General features: G+C 42.4%; 1 protein-coding gene across 2 annotated transcripts in view; it reads left to right on the plus strand.

The window, feature by feature from the left end:
- The window catches only part of TEC (tec protein tyrosine kinase), a 612,933-nt gene that overhangs the window by 538,174 nt on the left and 49,383 nt on the right, over window positions 1-25,376 (plus strand). For both annotated transcript variants that reach the window (XM_086962679.1, XM_086962678.1), the window contains exons 13-14: window positions 6,632-6,706; window positions 12,687-12,858. In XM_086962679.1, the coding sequence (XP_086818805.1) occupies window positions 6,632-6,706; window positions 12,687-12,858 (247 nt within the window). The remainder of the gene's footprint in view (window positions 1-6,631; window positions 6,707-12,686; window positions 12,859-25,376) is intronic.

A 25,376-nucleotide genomic window follows, 5' to 3' on the forward strand; every position in this document is an offset into this window, starting at 1 on the left:
AATGTCGTGGCAGAGGTCAGCTTGTGTGTACAATTAAATGAGCGGTGAGAGGATCGGGAATATGGGGGGCACATAGTGGCCAAGAGAGGGGACAGTCATTCTTTTCTATTGAGCACTACAGTGAGACCAGAATGGGACTCCAGTTTGGGTAAGACAGGAGTGTGGTTGAAACTGAGCACCTTTGTCAGCTTTTGTTGCTTTGGTACTGATGTGTGGAATAGCACTATGAGCACTTAACCCAATTACTTGATTCCTGGGATTGACAAGTAAAAAGTATGCAGGTTATGGACTATGTCAGTCACTCACATCAAGACAGAACAGTGGATGGGTGAGAAGCATTGGCCCAGGATACTCCATGTTATCAAGAGAGGCATACACTGTCTTCTGTTGTGTGAGTGGAGGAGGAAGTCGAAAATAAGGAGATCAAAGGGCCTGCATTGTACAGTGTGCAGGGGATTTTGTACATGCAGTCATGTGTGAGAGTTGGCAATGGCTTCAGTGTCCTGGTGAATCAGTGGTGACCTGGATTTGTCTTTTAGTGTAAAGGAATTAGGATCAATGGATAAGTCCCTATCTTGCTCCGTATTCTATTGAGTGTCCGATTGGTGGATCTAGAAAGGCGATAAAGAGTGCTTTTCCATTCACAAGTAGTACCATCCAAAGATGATGGTACAGATGACACATCTGTGGAACTCCATTAAATGTTTCTAGATCCAATAAATCCTAAAACTCTTTGGACTTTCCATCGTGAAACGAGCATTGCAGCCAGTTGTTAGAGGCCAAAAGGTGTGTCCCGTTCCTAAAGTTTTAACAACAGTGCCAGGAACTTCATCTGATTGAGGTTAGTTTACTGTGAGAAGTCAGTCGTGATGGTGCCTTCTTCAATTGTGTTTAGGTCATATTACTTGACTGCAGTTATTTCGCGTTGAGCATTTTGATGACACAGATAGGAAATGATAATTAGTCATGTGTTGCTGCTCTTCTCAGAGGGGTGGGAGTGCAACCTGTGCACCCTTTGGCGTTCCAGCGGTAGTGTCAAGAAGGCACCCAGTTTACACCCAAAAGACGCACATACCGTCACCCTCATTCGGGCCCCAAAAATGCTAATGTTCTCTCTCCAGCTCCTGCCTTCCAGATGAACAGATTTGTATTTGGTAATGTTTGCAGTTAATTCTCAATGACCAGGTGAACTTTGCAGTTGATTCTCAATGTCTATGGCACATCTTTTATTGGAATCTAGTCTGATTTTGAATGAGAGTATGTTAGAGTGAATGGATTTAATCTCTCTAGCCAGTATACTCCTCTAAAACTGCCTGCCTTAATGGATGTGAGCTCGTCCATCAGCTCTCTGGTGTGACGACAGCAGGATCAACTTCTTGTTGTTTAGCTTACCTTGCTAATGTTTATATTAAGAGAAGTTGTCTTGGCTATCTGCAATGCACAAGAGAGGCAGGACGGTGTAGGTCCAAATGCCTTTGCACCTGACTCCGGAATCTGGGGATCATGGTTCGATCCCCGGGGCCGGCGGCAGATTAGCCCAGCACCATGTGACTCTGGGCAATAGCTTGCTTAATCTTCCCAACGGCCCCCAGCGCCTAGAGACACTTACGGGTGATTGTGCACTTTACAAATGTGGATTATTATTATTATTATTATTATTTACCAAAAGGCTTGAACTGTACACTCCTGTATGCGATTGTGGAGCTGCAATGATTGCTCTATGGATGAATGAAACACTGGTCAGGTTACAGAGAACCACAAGAGGGGGATATATGTGAAAGGTACCAAAGTTCGGTGTTACCTGTATCCCAGCGATTGCACAGCGTGAGTGGTCAACCAGAAAATCAAATGTGGGTACCACACATCATTTTTCACGCCCTTCATGGTGGGCTTGTCTGTGTACATTGTTTCCCTCCAGCAAAGATCTTTCTCCTGCAGTGTTACCGCTTGAACAAAGGAAGTGTGGAGAATTTGAGCACCAAAATGAGTCTCAACTGTGCTGCAAGTTCCTCCTTAAGCTGCAAAGGGATTTGGAGAGGAGATAAGCAATGGAGAAGGCAGTGTTCTGTCCATGCAATACTAGCTAAGCTTTTGAGGATTCGTCCATGCAGTTAGCCCGTAGGGCAAATGCCACTCTTCCAACACTGCCGCCAACCTTCTGGCCTCTTTTTGTGGCATGCCACAATCAGCCTATTGCTGGGCTGCCTCAATAATCGGGTACATTAGTGAAGCTGCTGACTTAGCAAGAGCAGCTCGTGCAGGTAAGAGCAGTGGGTGGGGTGGGAGGGGGACTTAGGAGACGATGGCACAGGAAAGTGTATTATCTATTTAATTTTCCCTTGTCATTGTCTGTCGAATCCCGCCCCACCGCTCATACTTGCCCGAGCTTCTCCTGTGACTTAGATGCAACCATGCTTCGATTATGGCCCATGTGCTTGCCCAATACACCTGCCCTGTAACAGCCTCAGTGCTGACAAATCCTGATTGCTCCTTTCCTTCCCATTCTCTAGTGTGTGACTGCTTTGGCAGTGGATGAGTGGGTAATTGAAGATCTTCAGGAGACCATCTCCACCAAGGTGACCGTAGGTCGAACCAGAACACTACGGGTGACAGCCATTTTATTTCTGTCTACTTCAGCATTACAATATTCCTTGGGAATAGTGCACTGGATGTCGAATTGTAGTCTTTCATCGATTGGGCACCATTTGAGTGCTTTCAAGCCTTGCAACATCTTTTTTTCCTAGCTAAGGTACCTTTCATACTCCCTTTATGGCGGTGTTTGCTGTTTGGTTGGGGCCCACAATATTTGCTACTTTGATCCAGTTGTTGGAATTCAGTAGCAGCGGTACCCATGTTCAGTTGTTTATTTTTGTGCTACTGGCGACTGCATTGTTCTGAATAGTAGGCTGTTTTACAACGTTATTTTCCAGTAAGTTGGTTGTGTTTGGTAATAAAATTCTGTATGTATATGGTCTGCATTGGCTCCCAAACCTGTCAAAGCAGCAGCAGAGCAGCAGGGGGCCACTCTATTCCCGGTTAGGTTTTGGGTAACGAATGGGGTTAACAGGAGACAAGGCTGAAAAGGGAGAGAAAGACTAGGCAATATCTTATGTGGCAAAATTGATAATTATATGGTGACAAAATGAACACTGTAGCTATGTTGCCACGGTGTATTTTTAATAATATTTTGTTTTTTATTTATTTATGCAACTTATAAAGCGCTCAAATACCCTTAGGTGTCTCGGTACTATGGACTGGGCAGAGGAATGCTGGCACGACTGGCTGTTGGTTGAAGAGCCAGGTCTATAGTTGTTTTCGGAATGTGAGCAGAGTGGGACTGGTCTTGATGTGAAGGGGGAGCTTGTTCCAAAGTGTGAAGCTGGCGACCGTGAATGTTCTGTCACCCCAAGAGGTTTTTTTGGTACCTGGAACAAACTGTAGGTTACGATCTGGTGGGGTTTTATGGGCAGAGGGTTTTTCTCAGTAATTCCGGTCCGATGTTGTGGACTGCTTTGTAGGCAATGCAAAGCGCCTTGAACTTGGATCTTGTCCTGATGGGCAGCCAGTGGAGCTTTTGTACCACGTTGGAAATTGGTTTGAATTTGGGGGTGAGACGGGAGACGGAGGTGATCCTATCTTAACTGGCCACCAGGAAGGAGACCCGGCAGGGGACAGGTTACTGAAGATCATCACCTCCGTCTTGTCAGAGTTTAATTTGAGGAAATTATTAGCCTTCCAGGTACTGATGGCTAATATTCCCTCTTGGAAGTTAGCCGCCACTCCCCCTCCATCATTATGGACCGCTAGCACCAGTTGTGTGTCGTCGGTGTACGACGTTAGGCCCATATTGTAAGATTTGATGACCCTCGTTAGGTCCAACACATAGATGTTAAACAAGGTCGGACTCACGAGGATCCTTGAGGTACACCACATTGGAAGGCAAATGAAGGGAAGTTGAAGTCAACGAGCGTCAATGATTGAGTGCGATTGGAAAGGAAGGAGGCCAGGAGGGCCTTGGCTTTATGTGTGATGCCGATTGCTGCAACACGATTGATCAAGATTGTGTGGTCGACAGAGTCGAAGGCCGATGAGAGGTCCAGCAGCACAAGGACCCCGGCGCCACCCCATCAAGTATCTTCCTGATTTCGTCAGATGCTTTGATGAGGGCAGTCTCAGATAGTGGCCTTTTCTGAAGCCAAATTGGGTGTCGTCAAGTAGGTTGTTTTCATTGATAAAGTGAGCTAGCTTAGTGTTCATGATTTTTTTCGGCGATTTTGCCGGGAATGGGAGTCATGCATATGGTCTGTAGCTTTCAATATCTAAGGGATTGAGGTTGGTCTTCTTTAGTAGAGGTTTGATGATGGCTTTTTTCCAAATGGATGGGCAAGTACTTGTCCTGAACATCGAGTTGAAGATGTTTGCCAAGTTAAGGCCTATGATGTCAGGAATCAGTTTGAGAGCGGATGGAGGGCAGGGATCGTTGGGGGATCTGGATTAAACAGTGGTAATTAGGTGAGTGATGTGTTCTGGGGAGACCTGACTAAATTCCTCAAGTATTGGAGAGGTTAGTTCGATGGTTGGAGTTATTTATATTCTACTACAAGTTTCAGGTGTTACCATTATCCAATTAGCCAAGCAATAGTGTTTTACTAGTTTCACCTTTTGGTACAGAGAAAACCCCCTACCCATCTTCTGCCAATTCCTCTCTGCCTTTTCCATCTTCACACTTTTTCCTCCTGGGATTCCCGAATCATCAGGGTTTTTTTTATAATGTTCTCTATTATTTATTTACTTGTCTTATATATTTTATTTTTAAAGCACGCATAGCAGACATGACTATATCTAGGTTTATTTAAGAGCACATTGTGATCTATGTAAAAGAGCTGATCATCAAAAGAGCTTTTTTCTTTTTACTGCTTTCCAAAATTATATCTGAGTCCGTTCCTGCTGAGCATGGGTTGGCTGGTGTTTCCAGAACTTTGGGTTAAGAACAGCATACCTTCAATCCTCCCATCCATCGTGTGGGGAAAAGCAAGGAGGATAAGTCACCTTACCACAAGGATTGACTGGGATGAAACCTAGAAGGATAGTGTGTAGGGCAGAACAAGTATGTAGTCACAACTATAAACCTATACACCCTGTTTCGAACAGTAGGAAGGAATACATGGAATAGTTCTTTTTCATCAGCAAAAAAGGATGTGAACCCTCACTCACAAAAGGTGACATGCTTCATCATAGGGTTGCTGCGCATCTTAAACATCATTCTCAGATGGTCCTTATGCCCTCCATGAGTTAGGCAGGACAGCCCGTCATGCGTAAGCACTTTAGGTTCACAATTCAGTTTTTTGTAATTCACTTTGGCACTTCGCTAACATCAGAAGCATGATCCCCTTTCTTCAACCCAAGCATGAGTTACTATGTTGCTTTCTAGGTAATTGGTTTTCGTTGTGCTTCTGGCAGCTCCCCACCCCCAAAAAGTGTCTTTCCAAAGTCAAATTTGGAGTTGGTTGCTGTGCAAACCACTAATTTATGTCCATCTGTTGATAAAAAATATATATTTAAACTACAATAGGTTACAACTATTCATTATAAATTATATCAAGGAAATGTGATTTCAGTTTCTGCGTTTCCAAATGACGAGTTTCCTATCCTACCACTGATTGTTTGTCGTCCAATGATGCTGCAGTAGCACTGAGTAGTGGTTTGCCCTGCTTTATGGAGCAGCAGATCAATGCCTAGCATCTTTACCATCACAGTAATAACAGGACAAATGTGCATCTTCCACATGAGTTAGTTTCTACCCAACTTGACCATTGACTGGGGATTATTCAAACAGGCTGTCTCATGAAATGTTCTGTGCTTGTCCCTGCCATTACAGTGCACAAATGAGTTGTTCCAGTTTTATGTCGGAGTGTGCCAGTACAGTGTTTTGAGTTCAGTACCACCATGTTTTTGCTACATCTTGTTGAGAGTTGGGTATGTGATGTCCATTGTGTACCATACATTTCTTCATAATACCCCGCCTGTCTGAGATAGAACTGCACTTCATTGTCTACTTTCAGATTTGTGAAATAATGAAGACACTGATTTAATTATTCAAATAGTCTGGTTGTCTGCCTAATGCAAACATCAGGAAGAACTCAGAGGCAGTCAAGTTCCTTATAATCCTTGTGGATTAAAACTGTTAAAATGTTACTTCTTATGGAATTTCTGATTACACCATTTTTGTATGTTATAGGTTTCTAAGTTGGAAAAAACTCATAAACAATTCACATTGAAATGCCTATTAACATAAATAATCCAAAATATGTCACACAGCTTTCTTTGCCAGTCACCATGTGAAAATGCGTATAAATGAAGCTCTTTATGGTATTTTCTCATGTACTCGAGATTGTCAAATAAGCCGGCAAAACATACATGTAAGCAAGAAGTCAAGGAGGTTTGAGGATACCTGCCACTGGCAACTAGACAAAGATGAAAATCAGAAATCAAATGTTTCTTACGAGGATTGCCTCCCAAAACATTGGCTTTCTGGAGCTCTTCTGGTCCTCGTGATAGATATAAAATCTCTCTGTATAGTTTAAGTTAAACTTGTACAATAAAGGTTAATCATAAATGTTGTTTTCTCTAGGTCTTGTTACACGGTTACGATATCCAGTGTGTCCAAAAAGGAAGGCTGCACCTACAACTGCAGGTTTCAGTTATGGTAAAGACACTTTCTACAGTTTTTTCAGATACAATGTTGTCAAATGATTACCTGGAATAGTATATTTCCATTCATAAGAGATATGAGATGTTGGTTGTAAAATATTCAGTATTTATAGAATATTTGATTGAAGTCTAAAATACTAGCATAGGACATATTAAAGAAACCATATATTGCATTCTCACAGCTATTACAAAAGAGCTAAGACGACAAGACCTTTATCAAAATGAATGATCTTTTTTACATTCACAAAAATGAAAATTAATCTAGACTAGGATTTTCCATCTCAGAATTTTGCTTTCTAGTTCTAACTCACCCTGGCCAAAAGAGTCCTTTGTTGAAATGTTTTATACACACACACAAAACAACATAATTGTAATAAATAAAAGGGAAATACTCATAGCTAGAATCGTGACATGTAAAACACAATGTATGATCAGCATGCCAGGCTGTTATGGCCAAGAACATGGATGACACCAGTTTTTGGTTGTACCTTCATCTGAACTTTAACTGGGAGCCCAGATAGTATTATCAAGAAAAGCACAGTATCCGGCCCTACAACACCAGAGAAGAGCATCCTAGTTGCACAGAGTTCTGGTCACAATGGTGCCCTAATCTGTTATGAAAAAAACAACTGAGAGAGTAAGGGATTCTCCACTGCTGTGGAAGGGGGTACTTCTGGTCCCCTAGACCTAAATCTATATAAACAAAATGAGGAGTATCACCAAAGGATCTAAAAAGGTCCTATTGGGAAAAGGGGAAAGTCCAAAAGAAAATTGTTCTTTTGTTAAAAGACCCCTCACTCACCAACCTGGTTGGTGACATGCTTCATCATCGGGGTCCCATCCGGACGGCCGAATGCCATCCGGGTGTGCTACGACACCTGATTACAGTGGAGCGGGTACTTTGAATGAGTGCAGAGTGAAAAAGTGAGTTAAAAGCTGCCTAAGTATAACCCCAAAGAAAAACTTTATTCTGAAGCTACTTAGTCAGTATTAAAAAACAGGATGATACTTTCGTTGGTTAGGTTTACAGATAATATCTATGTGAATGGTCAATGGTCTACATGTTTCAACCTGTAGTGGAAGGTGCCAGGTTTTCGTCAGGAGCAGGTGGTTTGAGACCTTGGCGGTATACACACGGTAAGGTATACCCAACCCTCGGTCTCAGTGTCCTAACTGTGTACTTACAGTTAGCAGTCCTTGATCCAAATAATTAAACAAGGAAAAAAGAAAACAAACTCGTATTTCGAGTGAATTCCGGCTCATGCGAGTCGGTGTCAGGTAGCGGATCCTGGGCTTGATTGTGCCACTGGGTCCGCTCGGCTGTTTCGCCTAACTGCTGTCCACCACTCACTGGAGATTGATCTCCAGTGAGCGGTGGACAGCAGTTAGGGGTGGACAGCAGTTAGGCAAAACAGCGAGCGGTCCGCTCGGCTGTTTCGCCTAACTGCTGTCCACCGCTCACTGGAGATTGATCTCCAGTGAGCGGTGGACAACAGTTAGGCGAAAGAGCCGATAATTTTTATCGAAATATAGCCTTTTTGACTTGACTGGCATTTTACACGACCTATCGTGTTTTCACTAGCTCTGACCTCCGTTAAACAGGCCTGCAAATCTGGTTCTAATCCCGTCACATTTTGCGGTGCATTCAAAGACTGAAATCAAATGTCAGATGCTGTTTTCTGAGAGTGCCTGTTCTTTCTCTGGCTTTGAAGTAATTGCTTAAATATTAGCATCACCAGTGCTCGGGGTGAATGGCTGCTTAGTTTACATTCTTCGAGCAGCCTGGAAATCTCCTCCTGCCTCCCTTCTCGTCTAAATTCACCAACAGTTTTGTGTAGTGCTTTGTTCCCGGGTTACCTCCTTGTGGGCGATTTCAGTTACTGTGCATTCGAGAGCAGAGGTTGAGAATTGCTAACTTGAAAAGCAAACTTGAATAGTTTTTTATAGCGGATCTCCAACTCTATTTTCTCTTGATTTGAGGCATTAGTATAGTTCTATTACCTCCAACACCCCCCCACCCTGCTGCTCCAAGTGTTGCTGCCATGGATTTGTACAGAGTTGCATGGTAAGTAACGACAAACAGAACTGGGGACTTGGCGAGGTGGGTTAATCCCGCCATGTTTACCCCATAATCTGTTAGCTCACAGCTGAGATATTTATGTGATGCTGTTCCATCGATTGGATGAAATATTAAGTGGTTTGGGTTTATTGTTTTTCTGTTGCTTTTCAAAAGCACACACTTAGCAACTGCTCAGAGATTGCTGCTCAGTGTTGCATAGAAATAAGCCCCTTAGCCCACCAAGGCTCTTGGTCCTTATAGCAGACAGCACCTCTTCTTCCTCTCTAAGAGAAATGATGCCTCCCATTGTTATTTGCACCCCTCCCTTCTTCCTTCTTTGTTTAACTCTCCTCCACCCCTCTCCCACCTCCTGTCATTCTCTCCAGGCAGATTCATTGTCTCTCCAACACCTAGATGTTACTTTGCATATGCTGCAGGGCACATGGTTCTGCTTTTTTTTTATAGCGTGCAGCCCTTGTTTTTTATTCTTAAACAGGATGCGCAAAGCTGAGCCGAGGGCAGCTGTGTTGATGAGAGGTTGCCATCAAGATATCTCTGCTGGAAGACAGGCTGTTTGCCAAGAACTGAGGCCACAATGTATAATACTGTAATGATCTATGGCTCAGAAACCAGCTAATCTCCACTTTCTTTGTCAAACAATCGGTGACAAATGCAAGACGATGCTTCTTAACAACTATTTATTCATTGGTACTTTTTTGGATTTATGAAAAACCATTCCCCTACTTTTTATAAAAAGTCAACTGTCCTGGGATGGTTAATTCTGATTGTTTCAATGCTTCAGCTAAAGTGTAATTCGGGGAGCCTCCTATGCTGTGAAACCAAAGCTCCACAATCTAGGGGTTTGCCCTATTACTCCACCACAACCTGAGAATGGGGTATAGCATATATAAACACGGTATTTGTGTGAGAACAAGTGAAGGGATGACTCTAATACAAAAAGACCTTAATTAACCTATCCAAACCAACATTACTATATGAATCTTAAATCACAAGCAAACTCCACCTCCAAGTATCAGGTGTTTTTTATCAGGCAAACAAATAATTAGTACAGTCACAAAACACTACAAAAAATGTTATCACAGATACATATTAAAAAAAATATAGATGTGAGTAATTTCTCTTTCACAACAAACATTTGTTTATGGCTGCAATACTAAAGAGTCAATAGCAGTCAATAGAGGGGTAGTCCAATACAAATGCACACAGGAGGTAACAACGGAACCCTCAAACATCAGTAGTGTGTATGCCAATTATATGTACGCTATTATGATTTTTTTTTACTTCTCCAATCTAAAGAGTCGACGTGTTTTGGCCCATTCATTCAGGCCTCTTCAGAACAGGGGAAGAAGAAAAAGGACATGTACCTCCAAACGACAGAGCTCTGCCCACTTGTTGAGCTGGTTACGGTTAAAAAGTCACCGTAACATGGAGAACGCCCGTGTCCGTCGGTGGGTGATAGTTCTTCAAAGCCGAAAGGTGCCTATTGGTCTGCCTCTGGAGGTGGACTTAAGCCATCCACTGAGAATTAATCAGCTGGCCCTCAGACACGGAACCGAATTCAAGTGTGTTTGTCCCCATCTTGGTCACAAGTTGGACATCCTTCGCAGAAACAGGAACCAACTGATCTGAGACTCCGACACAGCGACGACCTTTTGCCGACGGGAGAAGCCATAAGGACCGATGTGGAGTAGATCGGGGAGAAATTGGTGATCAAGTTGTAGTTGCGGACGTGAGCATGGACCAACAACAGGCCTCGCTACTGGGCTCTGCTTGCCTCAGGGAGTGATGGCTGTGCTGCCTCTGGGGCAGGCTCCTCCATTCAGGGCCGGACTGGGAACCAGAACCGGCCCTGGCAAAGTGCTCGGCCGCCCCCCCCCCCCTCCCTCCTCCGAGAGGGGTGGGTGCGATCACGCTCTGTGCCAGGGCCGGTTTTCAGCCGTTTTTGTTACAGGGCCGTTTTTGCAGCTACGGCCCTGTAACAAAAACGGCCCCCAGGGGCCCAAAACCGGCCCCCAACCATGCGGCCCAGCGGGGGATTGCCCGGTGCTGAAAACGGCCAGTCCGGGCCTGCCTCCATTCTCCCCCTGTGGCTGGGCATTCAGCTAAACAAACCTTCCTGTCATAGTGCCTGCTTGTCTGAAAGAAATGCAAATGTGCGCAACAAGTTAATCTGCAAATGTAAAGGATAATCAGCAAACGTAAGTGATGCTTGGGAGCTGGAATTGGCTTTAATTCATCATTTCACGTGAAGCTTTGGGATGACAAAGATTTATTATTTTTGAGTGGTATTGCAAGGAGTTAACAACTGAGCTGCGAAGTGTTTGCTTTTAATAATTGATTTTATATAGTGCTTACTACCCCTCAGGGTCTGAAGGGACAGTTATGTAAAAACAATTGCATTATGTACAGTCTGTGTATTACTAACATTTATATTTTGGATGAAAAATTTTACCTTAAACCTTTAAACTCATTTTGTAGCAGTCTATCCTATTCTGTGTGTAATGCCGGTTTAAAATAATAGCTTACATGTTCACAGCACATTCTGGCACAGGCTGTGACCTCATATCACAAAAAACACACAACTTACTATTCTCCACTTCACCAACCAAGATTTAATTATGTGGCTCTCTAGTTACACACAGACGTCCAAGGGGCATTAACTAATAGAGGTTTCATATTGTACCATACTGCGTTTCCCACAGTAGCAACCTTTTTAGATTTATTTTTCATGTAAGCAGCTCATTATTTTATATGTTGCTACCTGACGGTGAAACACCACACCCCTGACCCCACCCCCATTGCATGCAGCATCACAGTTCCCATACTATTTAATGCACTTCAACTGCTGCTTACATGTTGGTATTATGGGGGCAGTAACTGTCCACGCAGCCAGAAGGGCAGTGTTCCCAAAATGACGGCTGCGGAAAGCAGCTTCCGAAGCCAAGTTTATATTGCGTTAAAAATTTTCTATATGTAGTGTTATACTGGTATATTTTCAATGTCGTTTTATTTTCCTCTCAATAGTTAACTATTAATTTTGTAACCACGTTTCTCTCGTGTCACAACAACAGTTCTATATGTCAAGTAGTTCACAATGGCATCATATCAATTTCCAATGACTGATTTTCACCTCAGTACTTGTCTGTACTGCACCCCTTTAATCTTGTTTTGTCTTAAAATGTGAATTTCTGTCTAAGTTAAACTACAGAATCGAACAGTGATAAGTATTTTGTACTTAAACACAGCTTTATTAGCCCACTGTTTGTCAACAGCTCGTCAACGTTTTATACCATACCCAGGAGCGGTTTAGTATAGCCCACACTATCTTGTAGGAGCTCAAAATATTATAAACGCCGTCAACAGTGTCAAACCTAAATAAATATACAACACAATTTAGTGCAATGTTCATTCATTATTGACTCTGGATCTTACTCCTACCTAGAATCAGTGTGAAACCGAAAGAAAGTCTGCCCCTGATATTTCTGTGACGTGGCTGTGTTATTTTGTGGCCTTCCCCCTAATTATAGCACTGTACACAAACCCATTAACATTGACAACGCCTATAGCTTCCGAATTGTCAAGACCAATTGGCTTTGCCAATGCTTGTTATTGTAGACAGTTATCTGTATTTGAGCTGCTGACCACTCTAAAAAACGCCTAGAACATATTCTTTCAGGAAATTACTTTTGCAACACAAATGAGAAAGAAGCAGCAGCCCTAGGGTTTGTTTGCCACTTTTTCCCTTATGCTGTAATGCTAGTACATGCAACCCTTTTTGTTTTTAGTGAACGTGTTTTTGTTACTCAAGACAGACTGTATTGTGCATTTTCTCCATTGTGAAAGACATCGTCAAGGACACATTGATAACATCTAATGTGTATTTTTCTTCTTTTAGATAAATGGGAAATAAACCCATCAGAATTAACATTTATGAAAGAAGTAGGCAGTGGTCTTTTTGGAGTGGTGCGCTTGGGTAAATGGAGGGCTCAATACAAGGTGGCAATCAAAGCAATTCGGGAAGGGGCCATGCAAGAGGAAGACTTCATAGAAGAAGCTAAAGTGATGATGTAAGTAGCTTCTGTTTAAATTAATGAGAAATCAAGCATCGTCAAAGCAAAAGGAAAACCTTTACAAATCTGGTTATAGCCTCGCTTAAAAATTATAATGTTTAAGTTTCAATCAAATCATTTTTATGTAAACTTACTATTAAATACATTGTACATGTTTATATGTTAATGCAAAACTTAGACTTTTTTATTTGTATACCGGTTGTAGATTTAATTCTGCTAAGATTAGGGCCTTTTAAGGCTTTTATCTTACTAGTGCATCAAATTGCAGATTTCTTCTTTAATAAATTTAATTTACGTCCATCAAATTGCAGATTTCTTCTTTAGTGTGGTGTGGTGTTACACTGGTATTCCATGAACAAATAGCATAACATTACTATTGTAAGTTTATTTTGTAGACCAGCCATTCTTTCTACCATACTTAGAACTTATCAGGTAAGGAGTTTAACTCTTTGGAATATGAACCATTGTTTTTTCTTTCAAAGACAGAAATCTTTTTCTTAAATTGCTAAATATTTAGAAGACTTGTGTGTTCAGCTAAGAGGAAAGAGCAATGACGTGTTGTAGAGACTCCCTCTAGTCCTTGTTTTCTGCCGATAGTTAAACATATGCTCATGAGTTAGAGAGAGAGAGTGACACTCATCCGCTTCTTGAGACATTAATTGTGATGGCAGATACAGCATATGTATAGTATTTGTGCAAATAAACATGCATTTATCAGATTTATAAGACCAGATAGGGACCATTGATTGTTCTAGGCATTTGTCAGTGCTTACCGAATTTATTAGCAGGGGGTGCTCTTATGAATTCACATGCAAAGAAGACACAGGCGACCTCAGGCAAAAAGCCAGGACTGCCATACAAACAAACAATTTGACTATCATAGAATAGTCTCCCAAAGGCCAACCTAACATGAGGAAACTGAAATAGTGAACATTCAATAAAGGTGAGGCAGAAGAGATCAGGTGATGAAATACCCAGAACAGTAAGGCATACGACACAATGCTAAAACAGCTAATGAATGCTGGATTACTTTGGAAATAGAGTTTCAATCCCGAAAGAGATTTCAGAGAGGGCCATTAGAATTCTCACTCAAATTCCTGTTAGTAAGAACTTCTCCCTTGATGTCACCAGAAGCAACAACATTAGAGGTCCAGGATACTAGTCAAATCATCTGAGGACTTGTGATAGAAATGTGTTCTTTTTGTTAGAAAGTATGTTGTAAAGCTGATTTTTAGGTGTCGCCTAGGCAGCGCTTGTGCTGTCTTTTTGAGACATGGATAGTGGCATGAAAAACACCCATTTTTTTCATTGTTTCTTCTTGCTGTCCTTTAAAAATGCTGGCTTTTCATTGGTGAATACACTTAGGGCCTGATTACGATCTTGTTAGGAAAGGCTCGAAAAAGCATTAGATTCCAATTCGAAAGCCTTGTTTCTGACCGAATCAATCACCTATCCGGTCGACCGAGTACAATACAGGAAGCTGTCCGGGTTGTCCGAATTGTACAGAGCTGAATCATACAGCCCAATGGAGATGGGTTCCGAAGGAGCGAGTACAATGACCGATTTGGACAGCCGTCCCAAATTGGTCTGCCTGAGATGAAACAGCTGTGGGAATCGGACTTTAGGGGCCCATAGCAGGCCCTCCTTCTCCCGGGGGCCTCTGAATCGGTCCTGTAGGGGTACCAATGGGTCCCCATACCCATGCATACACAGTGTGGCAGGCACCAAGGGGAGCCTGCCACAGGGTACCCGACTTCCCCAACCTCCCCTTTTTTCAATGGGAGCCTGTGCTTACGTTCAGTCCAACTGAATAATATCCGGATGCATCCAAATCGCTTAGTCGGACTCTCCTGCTCCGAATTGTTAGGAAAGCATTCCGGGACCATTCAGTGGCACTGCTCTGCTAACGAGATCGTAATCATCCCCTTAGTAGTCCTTCTTTTTGGAATTTTGTGTCCTCTCTTGAGGATTGGCCCTATTATATGTGCTGTTACTCTTTCATGTACTTTACCATACCTTTTTTTGCTTGACTTTTCCATTTTGGAGCTAAAACATACGACCCATGTATTTTGCTCATCAGACCTCGATGGCGCCTGCTCTGTGCGCCTCCCCTGTCTGCACCATGCACTTCCCTTTCCCATCGGCATGTTTTTTGTCTAGCCAGAATTCGCCCAATCCTGTAACCATGATTATATTTGTCCGACATTTGCATGTCTTTCATTTTTGCTCATCAGGCTCCGATGGTGCCTGATCTGTGCACTTCCCCCTCCCATCCGCATGTTTTTGGTACAGCTGGAATGCACCCGATCCAGTAACTATAATGATATTTATTATATTTGTTATTCATTTAAAATTAATTGATACCTCCCCATGTGTTTTGTAGAGCCAACACCGAGACTCGTACTCTGTTCCCCTGGCATTAAGTCTGCAGCTCTGTTTGTTAGGCCACATCTCTAACTTGTTTTTTTGGACGCCAGTGTCCAATAGGTGTGACAGTGTCTCAAGTGCAACTATTTTATAGGGTAGATTTGCAACTAATCAAAAGCTGTCCTGTAAATGTAAATGTAAATGTATAGGCATTTATATAGCGCACTACTTACCCGGAGGGGTCCCAAGGCGCTTCGACCGCTGCGAAACCCTTCCTGGCTTCCCTGAGAAATGGTCCCTTAATGGGTATCTCCAGGGTGAGACCAGGCATCCCCGGCGGTCTGGTGGGGCCGTTAGTGAAGATGAGGCAAGCTAATGCCCAGAGTTGCCGAGTGTGATCGCTGATCAGAGTGGGCACCGAGGCGAGAGAATTATCGAGTCCGCTGACCCTGGTCCAGAAACCTGCCGCGCCGGGAATCGAACCCTGGTCCCGGGCCGTCCTCTGCTCTCGGGTCTGCCGCCTCTAACCAGTGAGCCACACTACCTCAGCTTAAACCTGCTGTAGTCAATCTGTAGATCGCACAACCATCCAATTGCATCGGTCGGTGCTTTAGGGAATAGCCATGAACTTTTCATCTCCTTCGAACCCTAATCATTCCCCCTGTTTATACTGTCTATTGTTCCACCAGGGAAACAATAGCAAACAATGTGTTGAACAAACCCTTTCTTCCAATAATAGTATACACGTTACCCCTGATATTCAAAAACACTCTTGGATGTCACTTTAGTAAGTGTCCATATGTGGTAACCGATCTGACGTCAACAATGATGTGGTCTGGACATAAAACCTCAAATTTGAATTTAAAAATTCTGCAATCAAAACACAAATTAGACTTCATCAAAGAAATGGAAATTCTAGATTCCTTGTTGTCGGTGATCGGTGGTCAGAAGTGGGTAAGGAACATTTTTTTTATTTATTTTTCCCTGAATGGTCCTTTACGATGGGGATCCATTCCTGTTTTCCAGTCTGACATAGATGTCGGAATCCTGTCATCCAGAGGCCAAGAGGCATATGCATAGTTGTCTTGTGACACCTTGAACGTATAGTGCATTTGGCAGTTATTTTATTGCTATCACTTAAGGTGTTTTACTGATTTGTTTGGCTCTAAACTTAATAATATTAAACATTTATGGAATAATTATTAATTAATTTACGATATATCAAGCTACTCTAGCCGTAAGCAGTATAAGCAATATTTAAAATCTAAATGTGATTAAAAGGCCTATGAAGCATTATTTTAGGTTTCTTGTTTTACTAGATGTATTTTCATAATAAAAACGAGTGTTTGCTCTATTGCCCTGTAGATAGTTTAGGTAACAACAACAATGTTAACCACAGCTCAGTAGGTATCCAGCTTCACAACTTATATATTAAAATGTCAAAGTTTAATAATAAAAGAGAGTAACAAAACCGATATTAACTTGAAGTCACAAAAAATTATAAATCGGACTTATTGGCACTACTATACTGTTTTGCACACCTACAAAATACACAATTCCTATGCCAATTATACTATCCCAAGTTAAAACCAATCATATGTTATGAACCCCATCGCTGCTAGGTCTCCCCCCACCCTCCCTGTGCTAAGCCTTTTTTTGTAGCTATTTGAGGTAGTTCTTGCTTAGGCCCCTGAAACTTTTTGTCCACATAAGGTATCCATGCCAAATTTGCGTCCTTTCCTTCCAACATCAAGGGGATTTTAAAGGTACCCAAAGTTTAAACACAGCGTTCCCCTCAGTCTACCAAGTAAAATGATACCTCAATTGTGTGGGTGGAGCAAGGGCCTGTGACTACGAAGTGCCAAAAATATAGGCATTAAGTGAATAGCACAGCGAATTTTAAATGCTACATTTTTAAACAGATACGTTTTTAGACTATTATACATTTGTCAGCCACACGAGTGAGGTATCATGTTACTAAGGGGACCAAGGGGAATGCTGGGTGGTAGGACATTTATGCCAGCACGGTGATCCCACACAAAAATGTGAGGAAAAAGTGATTTTTTTAAAGCTAAATTTGAGGTTTGCAGGGAATCTGGGTACGGAAACGTTGGGAGATCCACACAACCTATACCTCCCTAGACTCCCCCGGGTCTCTAGTTTTCAGAAATGGGTGAGTTTGGTAGGTTTCCCTAGATGGCCGTTGCTCCCGGGGCTAAAACCCGAGGTGACCCCCATTGCAAAACCAGCTTGTTTTGTAATTGGTAATTTTGATGTCTCCAAAATATGTTTTAGGCCCTTACCTGTCACGGGTACTTGTCCCACCCACATGGGTGATGTACCATTTTTATCAGGAGACTTTAGAGAATGCAGGATGGGTGGAATTTTGTGGATCCATGCAGATTCCAGAACTTTTCATCACAGAAATGTGAGAAAATGTGTTTGCTTTTTTTTTTTTTTTTTTTACAAAGTTTGAGGTTTGCAAGGGATTCTGGGTAACATGACCTGGTGAGAGCTACACTAGTCACCCCATCCTGGATTCCCCTGAGTGTCTAGTTTTCAATAATGTATATCTTTGCTAGGTTTTCCTAGGTGCCCGTAGATCTAGCGTTCAAAATCTATAGCTAGGCACTTTGCAAAAAAAGGGTCAGTTTTAACTGTAAAAATGTAGTGTGTCCACGTTGCGTTTTGGCCCATTTTCTGTTGTGGCCACTAGCCGTACCCACAAAAGTAAGGTACCATTTTTATCGGTAGACTTTGGGGAATGTGGGGTGGATGGAATTTAGTGGATCAACACAGATTGCAGAACTGTCCATCACAGAAATGTGAGGAAAATTTTTTTTTTTTTAAACTAAGTTTGCAAAGAATTCCACAGGTAGGCACATTGTGAAAAAAAATCAAAATCAGTGCCTAGTTGGCTTTCTGCCACTCCGGGGGGGATCGGGGTTTTTGCCCCGATATGCTCCCAAAGGGAGAAGAAAGACTGGCAATTTTTTTTTGGGGGGGGGGGGGGCGCATGCGTATATTAAAAGCCAGCAAAATCGCTGGCGCCTAATGGGCTCTCTGCCGCCCCCGGGTGGGCGGGGGGCTTGTAAGGGGCAGAAAGACTGTGGGAATTTTTTGCGGTGGGTGGGAGCCATATCAGAACAACCTTTCTCATATTTACCAGGTATTTACATTTCTTTGAAACTGAATTCTAAAACCACAAGGCAAGTCTCAAGCAGTATCACACTATTCCGAAAGTGGGAACTGGGATGCATGAGGGGCAGTTAGGGATTGATGTAGATGTGACTACTAACAGCTAGACTGCCTTCCCTAAAAACCAGAAGCTGCCAGTTCATGCTTGGAAAAAGGAGAAAGATTACCTGCTGCATCTACTGAAGAAAATGTCAGGGATGGTGTCCTAATGTTTACCTAAATCCTTCCATTAAAAAACCTGCCCACAGACTTCTGAGTGGGCTCACAAGTTCATAAGAGCATTTCTTAGTCTGTTGTGTGAGCTGCAACCTTTTAATCCTAAAGGGGCCAGAAGCTGAAACATCCTATATGTTGTCACTACTGGCCCTGAACAAAAATCACCTTAGCAAAGCTACCTATGCCTATCTTTCACCCTTGATGAAAAGCTTCCAGAATTGTGGACATCTGTCAATGGTGATGACCCTTAGAAACTTACATGAAAAACATAACCTCTTTGAAATAGGGAAATGCACATCCAGCTTATCATTTCCATCTCCTTAACTCCTTCCATGCTCATGACGAGCTGAGCTCGTCATGAGCCACGGCGCTCCGGTGCTCATGACGAGCTCAGCTCGTCATGAGCCGTGGAATGCTCGCATGCGGGGATAATTCCCCTGCTGTGCTGAGCGTTCCACGGGAACGGGTGTGCTCATGACGAGCTGAGCTCGTCATGAGCACAGAAGCGCCGTGCCTCATGACGAGCTGAGCTCGTCATGAGCATGCGAGCGCCGTGCGCGCCCTCCTCTCTCCCAGCACAGCGGGAAAATAACCCCCGCAGCGAAGGGGTTAAAGGCTGTTCACTGAGACTTTAAACCAGGGCGATTCCTCATCCAAACCTCAAAATATAATTCCTGACTGGCCTAGCATTTATTAGAGTACTCACTCACTGCACTTATTTGGCCTTTTGGTTCTGCTGAAGTTAACTGAGGGGACAACCTCTGTGCCATTTTTGCTCAATTTTAAAAACTCTGAATTATATTACGGTGACTTTACACATTATTCCTTTTGGTTTGGTTAGCTTTTCTTCAATGACTCTTATCATAGCTTTTCAAAGAAAATACACTTTCTGTGGCTGGAGCAAGGCAAACAGTACCATCACCATTTTATTACTCTAAATGTGACTTTAATATCAGGTGGATCTTGGATAGGAACAGACGACAGCCCAACACTTGGAGCAACTTATTTGTTCCATGGGTGGTCTATGTTAAACTAGGAGTGTCGTCAAATAGAGGATGTGAAAAAGCACTTCCACTTCTCTTCATTGTCTTGTTCACACTGTCTTCGTATTGCCTGGACTCTTCCTTCAAATAAGGAACACCAGATGAAGGGTCACTCAAGATCTTATCACAAGTAAACTTGATCACGGAAATGCCCTCTGCATTGGAATCCCAGCCCATGTCCTATGCTGACTCTAAACCAACCAGTATGGTGCTGCCAGACTCATTCTGAACATCCTGTGAAATAACTACATCTATCCACACCTCAACAGTCTCCACCGGCTTCCAGCCCAGCAAAGATGTAAGTTCAAGTTTCTCACCCATGCCTACAATGCTCTCCACAACACCGGTCCAGCTTGCCTCAACTTCTCCTAACCCAACAGACACCTTCAGTCCCTGTCCAGGCAAGAGCACACCTCTTTCGTATCAAGAAAACCAGAAGCAGAGTACGCTCCTTCTCATACCTCGCATCCAAGACCTGGAACGACCTCCCGAAACACCTCACCAATTAGAAATCATTGCTGCCCATGAGTAACAGGGTGGTGTTTCCTTGATATAGACAACAATTATTTGGAGTTGGCCATTTGAAACATAATGCTCTTATTTGACAATCAGACTTTGCTGTTGATGAGAAATAAGTTGTTGATGGGGGCAAGAAATCTAGAGAGAGAGTACCCCACTATCCCCAGGGAACAGGGTACAGTGACAATCAGTCAAAGGGAAATCCCTGGGTACACACTCACGTATGGACTTGCTATACTTCCATACCCATCTGTCTAAGCATTCAACCACCAACAGGAACAAGCAATTCAATACATTATAATGGCGAAAAGTTAATTTCCACACTAAAATTGAACGTTCACAATCTTTTTAATAAAAACATATATGAAAGAAAATTTACACAAATTGGCGAATTAAAATTTCAAAGGGCAATCTTTGAAAAGGTACAATAAAAACAAATGTTCATAACAATTCATTACATACATAGGCAAGTTTAAATTAAATCTTAAACAAAGAAGTCATTAAAAAAAAAAACAAATGTAACAGGCAGATATATCCTTGAATCACAATAAAAAAACAACAACCCCCTACAAACTGTGGCCTACTAATACCTTTGCCACTACTAATATCTGGATCCAAAGGTCCTTGATTAATGTAAAAGTGCCGTCAATAGTACCATTTATGTATGCGTATCTATTACTCACTGGACCCTACTTGGATTCTATACAAGAAAAGAATGCGTCAACGCGTTTCGGTGCAGGAAACACTAGATACTGTAGCACCTTCTTCAGGACTGCCGTTTCTTTGGGGTCACCGGCTTCAATGACTATTGCTTAACACCCTTTCTGTAAATGCATGGGGAGAGAAGCAAGGTATCACTATTTTTGAACAGTTTGTGGCACAATTGCATGATCTAAAGCTCTTACCACATAGGTACATATGTTTCTGCAAAAATCTGATTTATAACACTCTTGTATCATATCGTTTTTGTTATTTTAGTTTGTCTCTCTTATAACCTTCTACCAGGTATCGGGGATCCTACGTTTGCTACATGCATCCGGTCTTATATGCCTTGGAGACCCTCCTTTCCCCTTTAAAACATGTGATTTCCATCTGTAAGGTTCATGCATTTTATCCCAAATGTTCATTTATACAAATGTTATCCCTCCGTTTCCATTTTAGTGTGGAAATAGGTAAGGGTATAAAGGTCCTACTATATACATTGTCTGATGTTAAAGGGTCATAACTCGCATCAAAGCTTGACTCGTCCCACTCAAACATACTCTTACCATGTAGATGTAAGACAGAGCACCACTAAGGGTGTTTTGTTTAGTCTCGGATCCTGACTTCTAACATAAAGTGTAGTTCTTCCTAATGTGGGCATAAAGGACACTATCAGTACATCTATTCCTTTTATCCCACCCCTTTCCAAAACCTGAAAATTAGGGCCATTTACCTCTTCACAATTATAGGGCAGAAAGATGGGAAACCTCTTCTCTTCCTTATAGATATGTGAGGGTGCTTCCACTCTTCTTGTCCGACTGTATAAGTATCTATTTAGATAAAAGACATAGTGCTGTTCAGGACTATATCCCCCCTCTATTTGTGAGGTTGTTTCATCTGAAAGTTCCTCTGTTCCTTCTAACTCCACCCCTTATGAAGGCCTAAAAGTTAGGACCATTTACCTCTTCGCAAATATAGGGCATAAAGGTAGGGGACCTCTCCTCTTTCTTATAGGTGTGTAAGGGGACTTCCACTCTTCTTGATCCGTCTGTATATATATCTATTAAAACAAAGGGTGTTGCATTTTAGACGTTGCATTGTTCAGGGCTATACCCCCATCTATTTCGCTGGTTGTTTAGTCTAGTAATATAGTCGGTAAAGGTCAGTTTTTATCACCTTACCTAAAAAGTTTAAAAAATCTTTCTTGAGCGGGCATATATCAGCGTGATTCCGTCGATGAACTGGATATGTTCTGTCGGGGTAAACAAATGTACATATGTATGTGTACATCTTAAACTTAGAACTGCCTATTTTTATTTGTATTAAATCTGCTGCCTAGGTTTATCTAGTTTCTATTGTTTATACACCTCCCTTCGCTATGTACTACCGCTGGGGTTTACTATTAGCGTTTAATATGGCTTTATTCTATCTCCCGATTTTCATTTATGTTAACATTAAGTCCGCTGCGTAGGTTTATCTTGTTTCAGTTGCTATGCCCTTCCCTCCTCTATGTATTACCTAAGGGGTTGGTTATCAGCGTTTGATTTTGGCTTTATTCTATCACCCAATCTGAACCCTTAGTCCCGTCTCAGATGGGCGACCGCCCCATCACTTTTCTATTGTTGGGCACTGTTATTAAAATCTTTGTCCCCGTGTACACAGGGACCGTACCCCCTCATGTTCTCCCTTAGCTCACAATAATTTCTTTACTTTGATATTCTAGGGTTTGCCCTTATGTTACCCCTTCGTTTGCCCTGTCTCTATAAGAGCCGGATGGCCCGTCTGCATGTTAGGTCTATTTGGTTCCCCTCTCTTACCTCTTATGCTCGGAATTCGCGTTTCTGCCTCGTTCTCTTGCCTTCAACGCCGAGGGACGAGGCACGCTGTATTTATGCAAATTTTGATTAGGTCGATTGGTTTCACCTGAACCGCGCGCCTGCGCATATTCGGTGGAACCTTCACGTATGATTGCGCCATCTTTGAATGGCGTTCTTATTATTTTGCACTATGGTTGCGTGTGCTAGATTTTTATAACCAATACTTTTTTAACCAGTTGATACATGTTGTATTATCACTAAACTTATTGTTAATTGTATTTCAATATTTTATTTTGGTTTGATGTATTTACAAACTTGCCCCAATTTTTTTTATAATTGTGTCGTGTTTTCTATCCTTTTTTAATAGTTGTTTTAAACGCTTCGCATAAGGACGGGAAGGGACTATTTTAAGCTTTATTCCGTTTTTTTAGCCCCGATTTGTATTAAATGTAATTCATTGAGGTTACTTACTCTAAGCCCTCGGTACCCCTGTTTCACAGTGAAATATTATCGTATCGTGTTTTCTATCCTTTTTTAATAGTTGTTTTAAATGCTTCGCATAAGGACAGGAAGGGACTATTTTAAGCGTTGTTCAGTTTTTTTTAATGCCGATTTGTATTAAATGTAATAGCTAGAGGTTACTTACTCTAAGCTCTCGGTACCCCCTATTTCACAGTGATCCTATCTTATTCCCCCATAGGTTTGGATATTCAGCCATTGTGGTCTAAGGGGTTTTGGTTTATCTATTGTGTGTCTATTGGGTGTTTTGTTAGACTTGCCTGCTCTATTCCACTTATATCCTGTATATAGCATATCAGATTTCCCATCTTTCTACAACTTTCCTCTAATTTATCTCATTTATATCAGGGCTTCCCACTCTTCCCTTGAATTCAGGCCACACCTGATGGTATTGAATTTTACCATGAACCATTGTTCCTGCTGTTGATGGGGGCAAGACTGCTCTTTGTCAAAGAAGCAGGAATTGTCCATGATCAGACCTTGAACAGAAGATGAAGGAAGTGTTCTCACTTAGAGAACGTAAAACGTTACATCCCTTGAAAAATAAGCATTTGAAATGCAATAGGTCTCACATTTTTTTAGAGTTAGAGCTAATGGCCTTGTAATGGAAATGTTTTTTACTTATATGTACGCCAGTGCCCTTATCAGATATTCAAAACTGAGATTGATGAATGAGTTATACAATTGGGTGGGAATAGCCCAATGTATTAATCAGAAAGAGGCCAATAAACGTGCCAATGTTCAACGTAACAGTAATTTATACAAATGGAGTAATGTAGACAAACATGACCACAAGAATGCAGCTTTAAAACACTGTGGGCTTTCAAGGGTCCCAGAAGATGAGGAAGCAAATGGTAATGGATTAGAGGCGAGGGTAAACAGAGAAGGTATTTAAGATGCTGCAATGAAGGCGTTAGATAAAAGCTTGATGTGACAGCCGAGAGCGGCACAGGCTAATAACTGCCCAAAACGGATGCAAATGAGATTCCGCCAATGAACAAAAACACAGAGGGAGGGATGGATTTGAGTTAATTGAAGAGGCTGCTGTGCTTCTAGTGGTAAACTGCTAGGCATACAGAGGGATGAGAGGGTGCACACAGAGAAATTGGTGGTACGGTATTGGAGTGGAAAAGGCAAAGGAAAAGGGACAGTGGCATAGCAGGAGATCAGTGGAAGAGAGGCCAAGCACAGCTTGGACAGAGGGAGTTACTTGAAATATCCAAGGCCCTGGTGTGTTGTCTTTAAAACCACGCACAGATTCTTCCAGCAAATGGAAGGACGAGTCTTTGCAAAGAAATGCAGTTGGATTCGGAAATAAACATACCAGAAACGCCAGGCATTTCCGAGTCCCACTTGGTATTCTTCACAGCCGTCAAAACTCAGAATTGAACGGTATGGGGGTGTAAATACAGGTTGGAAATGTTAATTCCTGCACCATAACTTCTATGCCCTCCCTATCAGTAAACTAGGAATCGGGGCCCATGTAGAAATACAAAGAGTGGGGCAGTGCAGATGTGCTTCCAAGGCAGCTTTAACTAACTATGCTTTAAGTTGGTGATCATTTTTAGCACAGTGCATAATCTGCTGCTTTTTTCAACCCTGCAGATGTTAAGAACATTTATGAAATATATTTTAACCCCTTCAGTGCTCGGGATGGCCGGTAGCCATCCTGAGCCACGGTGCTCCTGTGCTCAGGACGGCTCTTGGCCGTCCTCACACATGGCACCCAAAATCCCTCTGGTGCGGCCACGAGAGGGATTTTCTTTCCCCCCCCAGCAGCCCCGGGAGCTGTTCCCCTAGTTTCTGTGAAATGACAATCAGCGTGAACGTTTTCACTTTCTATGTGCTCGTGGGGCTATCAGCCCCCTGAACACGTAGAAAGACAGGAGAGGTATCATTGGAAAGGGGAGAATCTCCCCATTCCAATGTTATCCCTCTCTAGTGGATCCCTAGCAGTGGATCCCTAGAAGGGATCCACCCGTTCGACACCAGGTAGGGGGGAGCAGTCACTTGGGCCAGGGCTAAATTTGTTTTCGGACAATACAGTCTTTCTGCCCCCCTCTGTGGGGCAGATGGGGGCAGTAGAATCTTTTTTTTTTTTTAAACACTTTACCTGTCGCCACCGCCGAGAGTC

The sequence above is a fragment of the Lissotriton vulgaris genome, chromosome 3_1 (genome assembly GCF_964263255.1).
Source record: "Lissotriton vulgaris chromosome 3_1, aLisVul1.2, whole genome shotgun sequence".
Lineage (NCBI taxonomy): Eukaryota > Metazoa > Chordata > Amphibia > Caudata > Salamandridae > Lissotriton > Lissotriton vulgaris.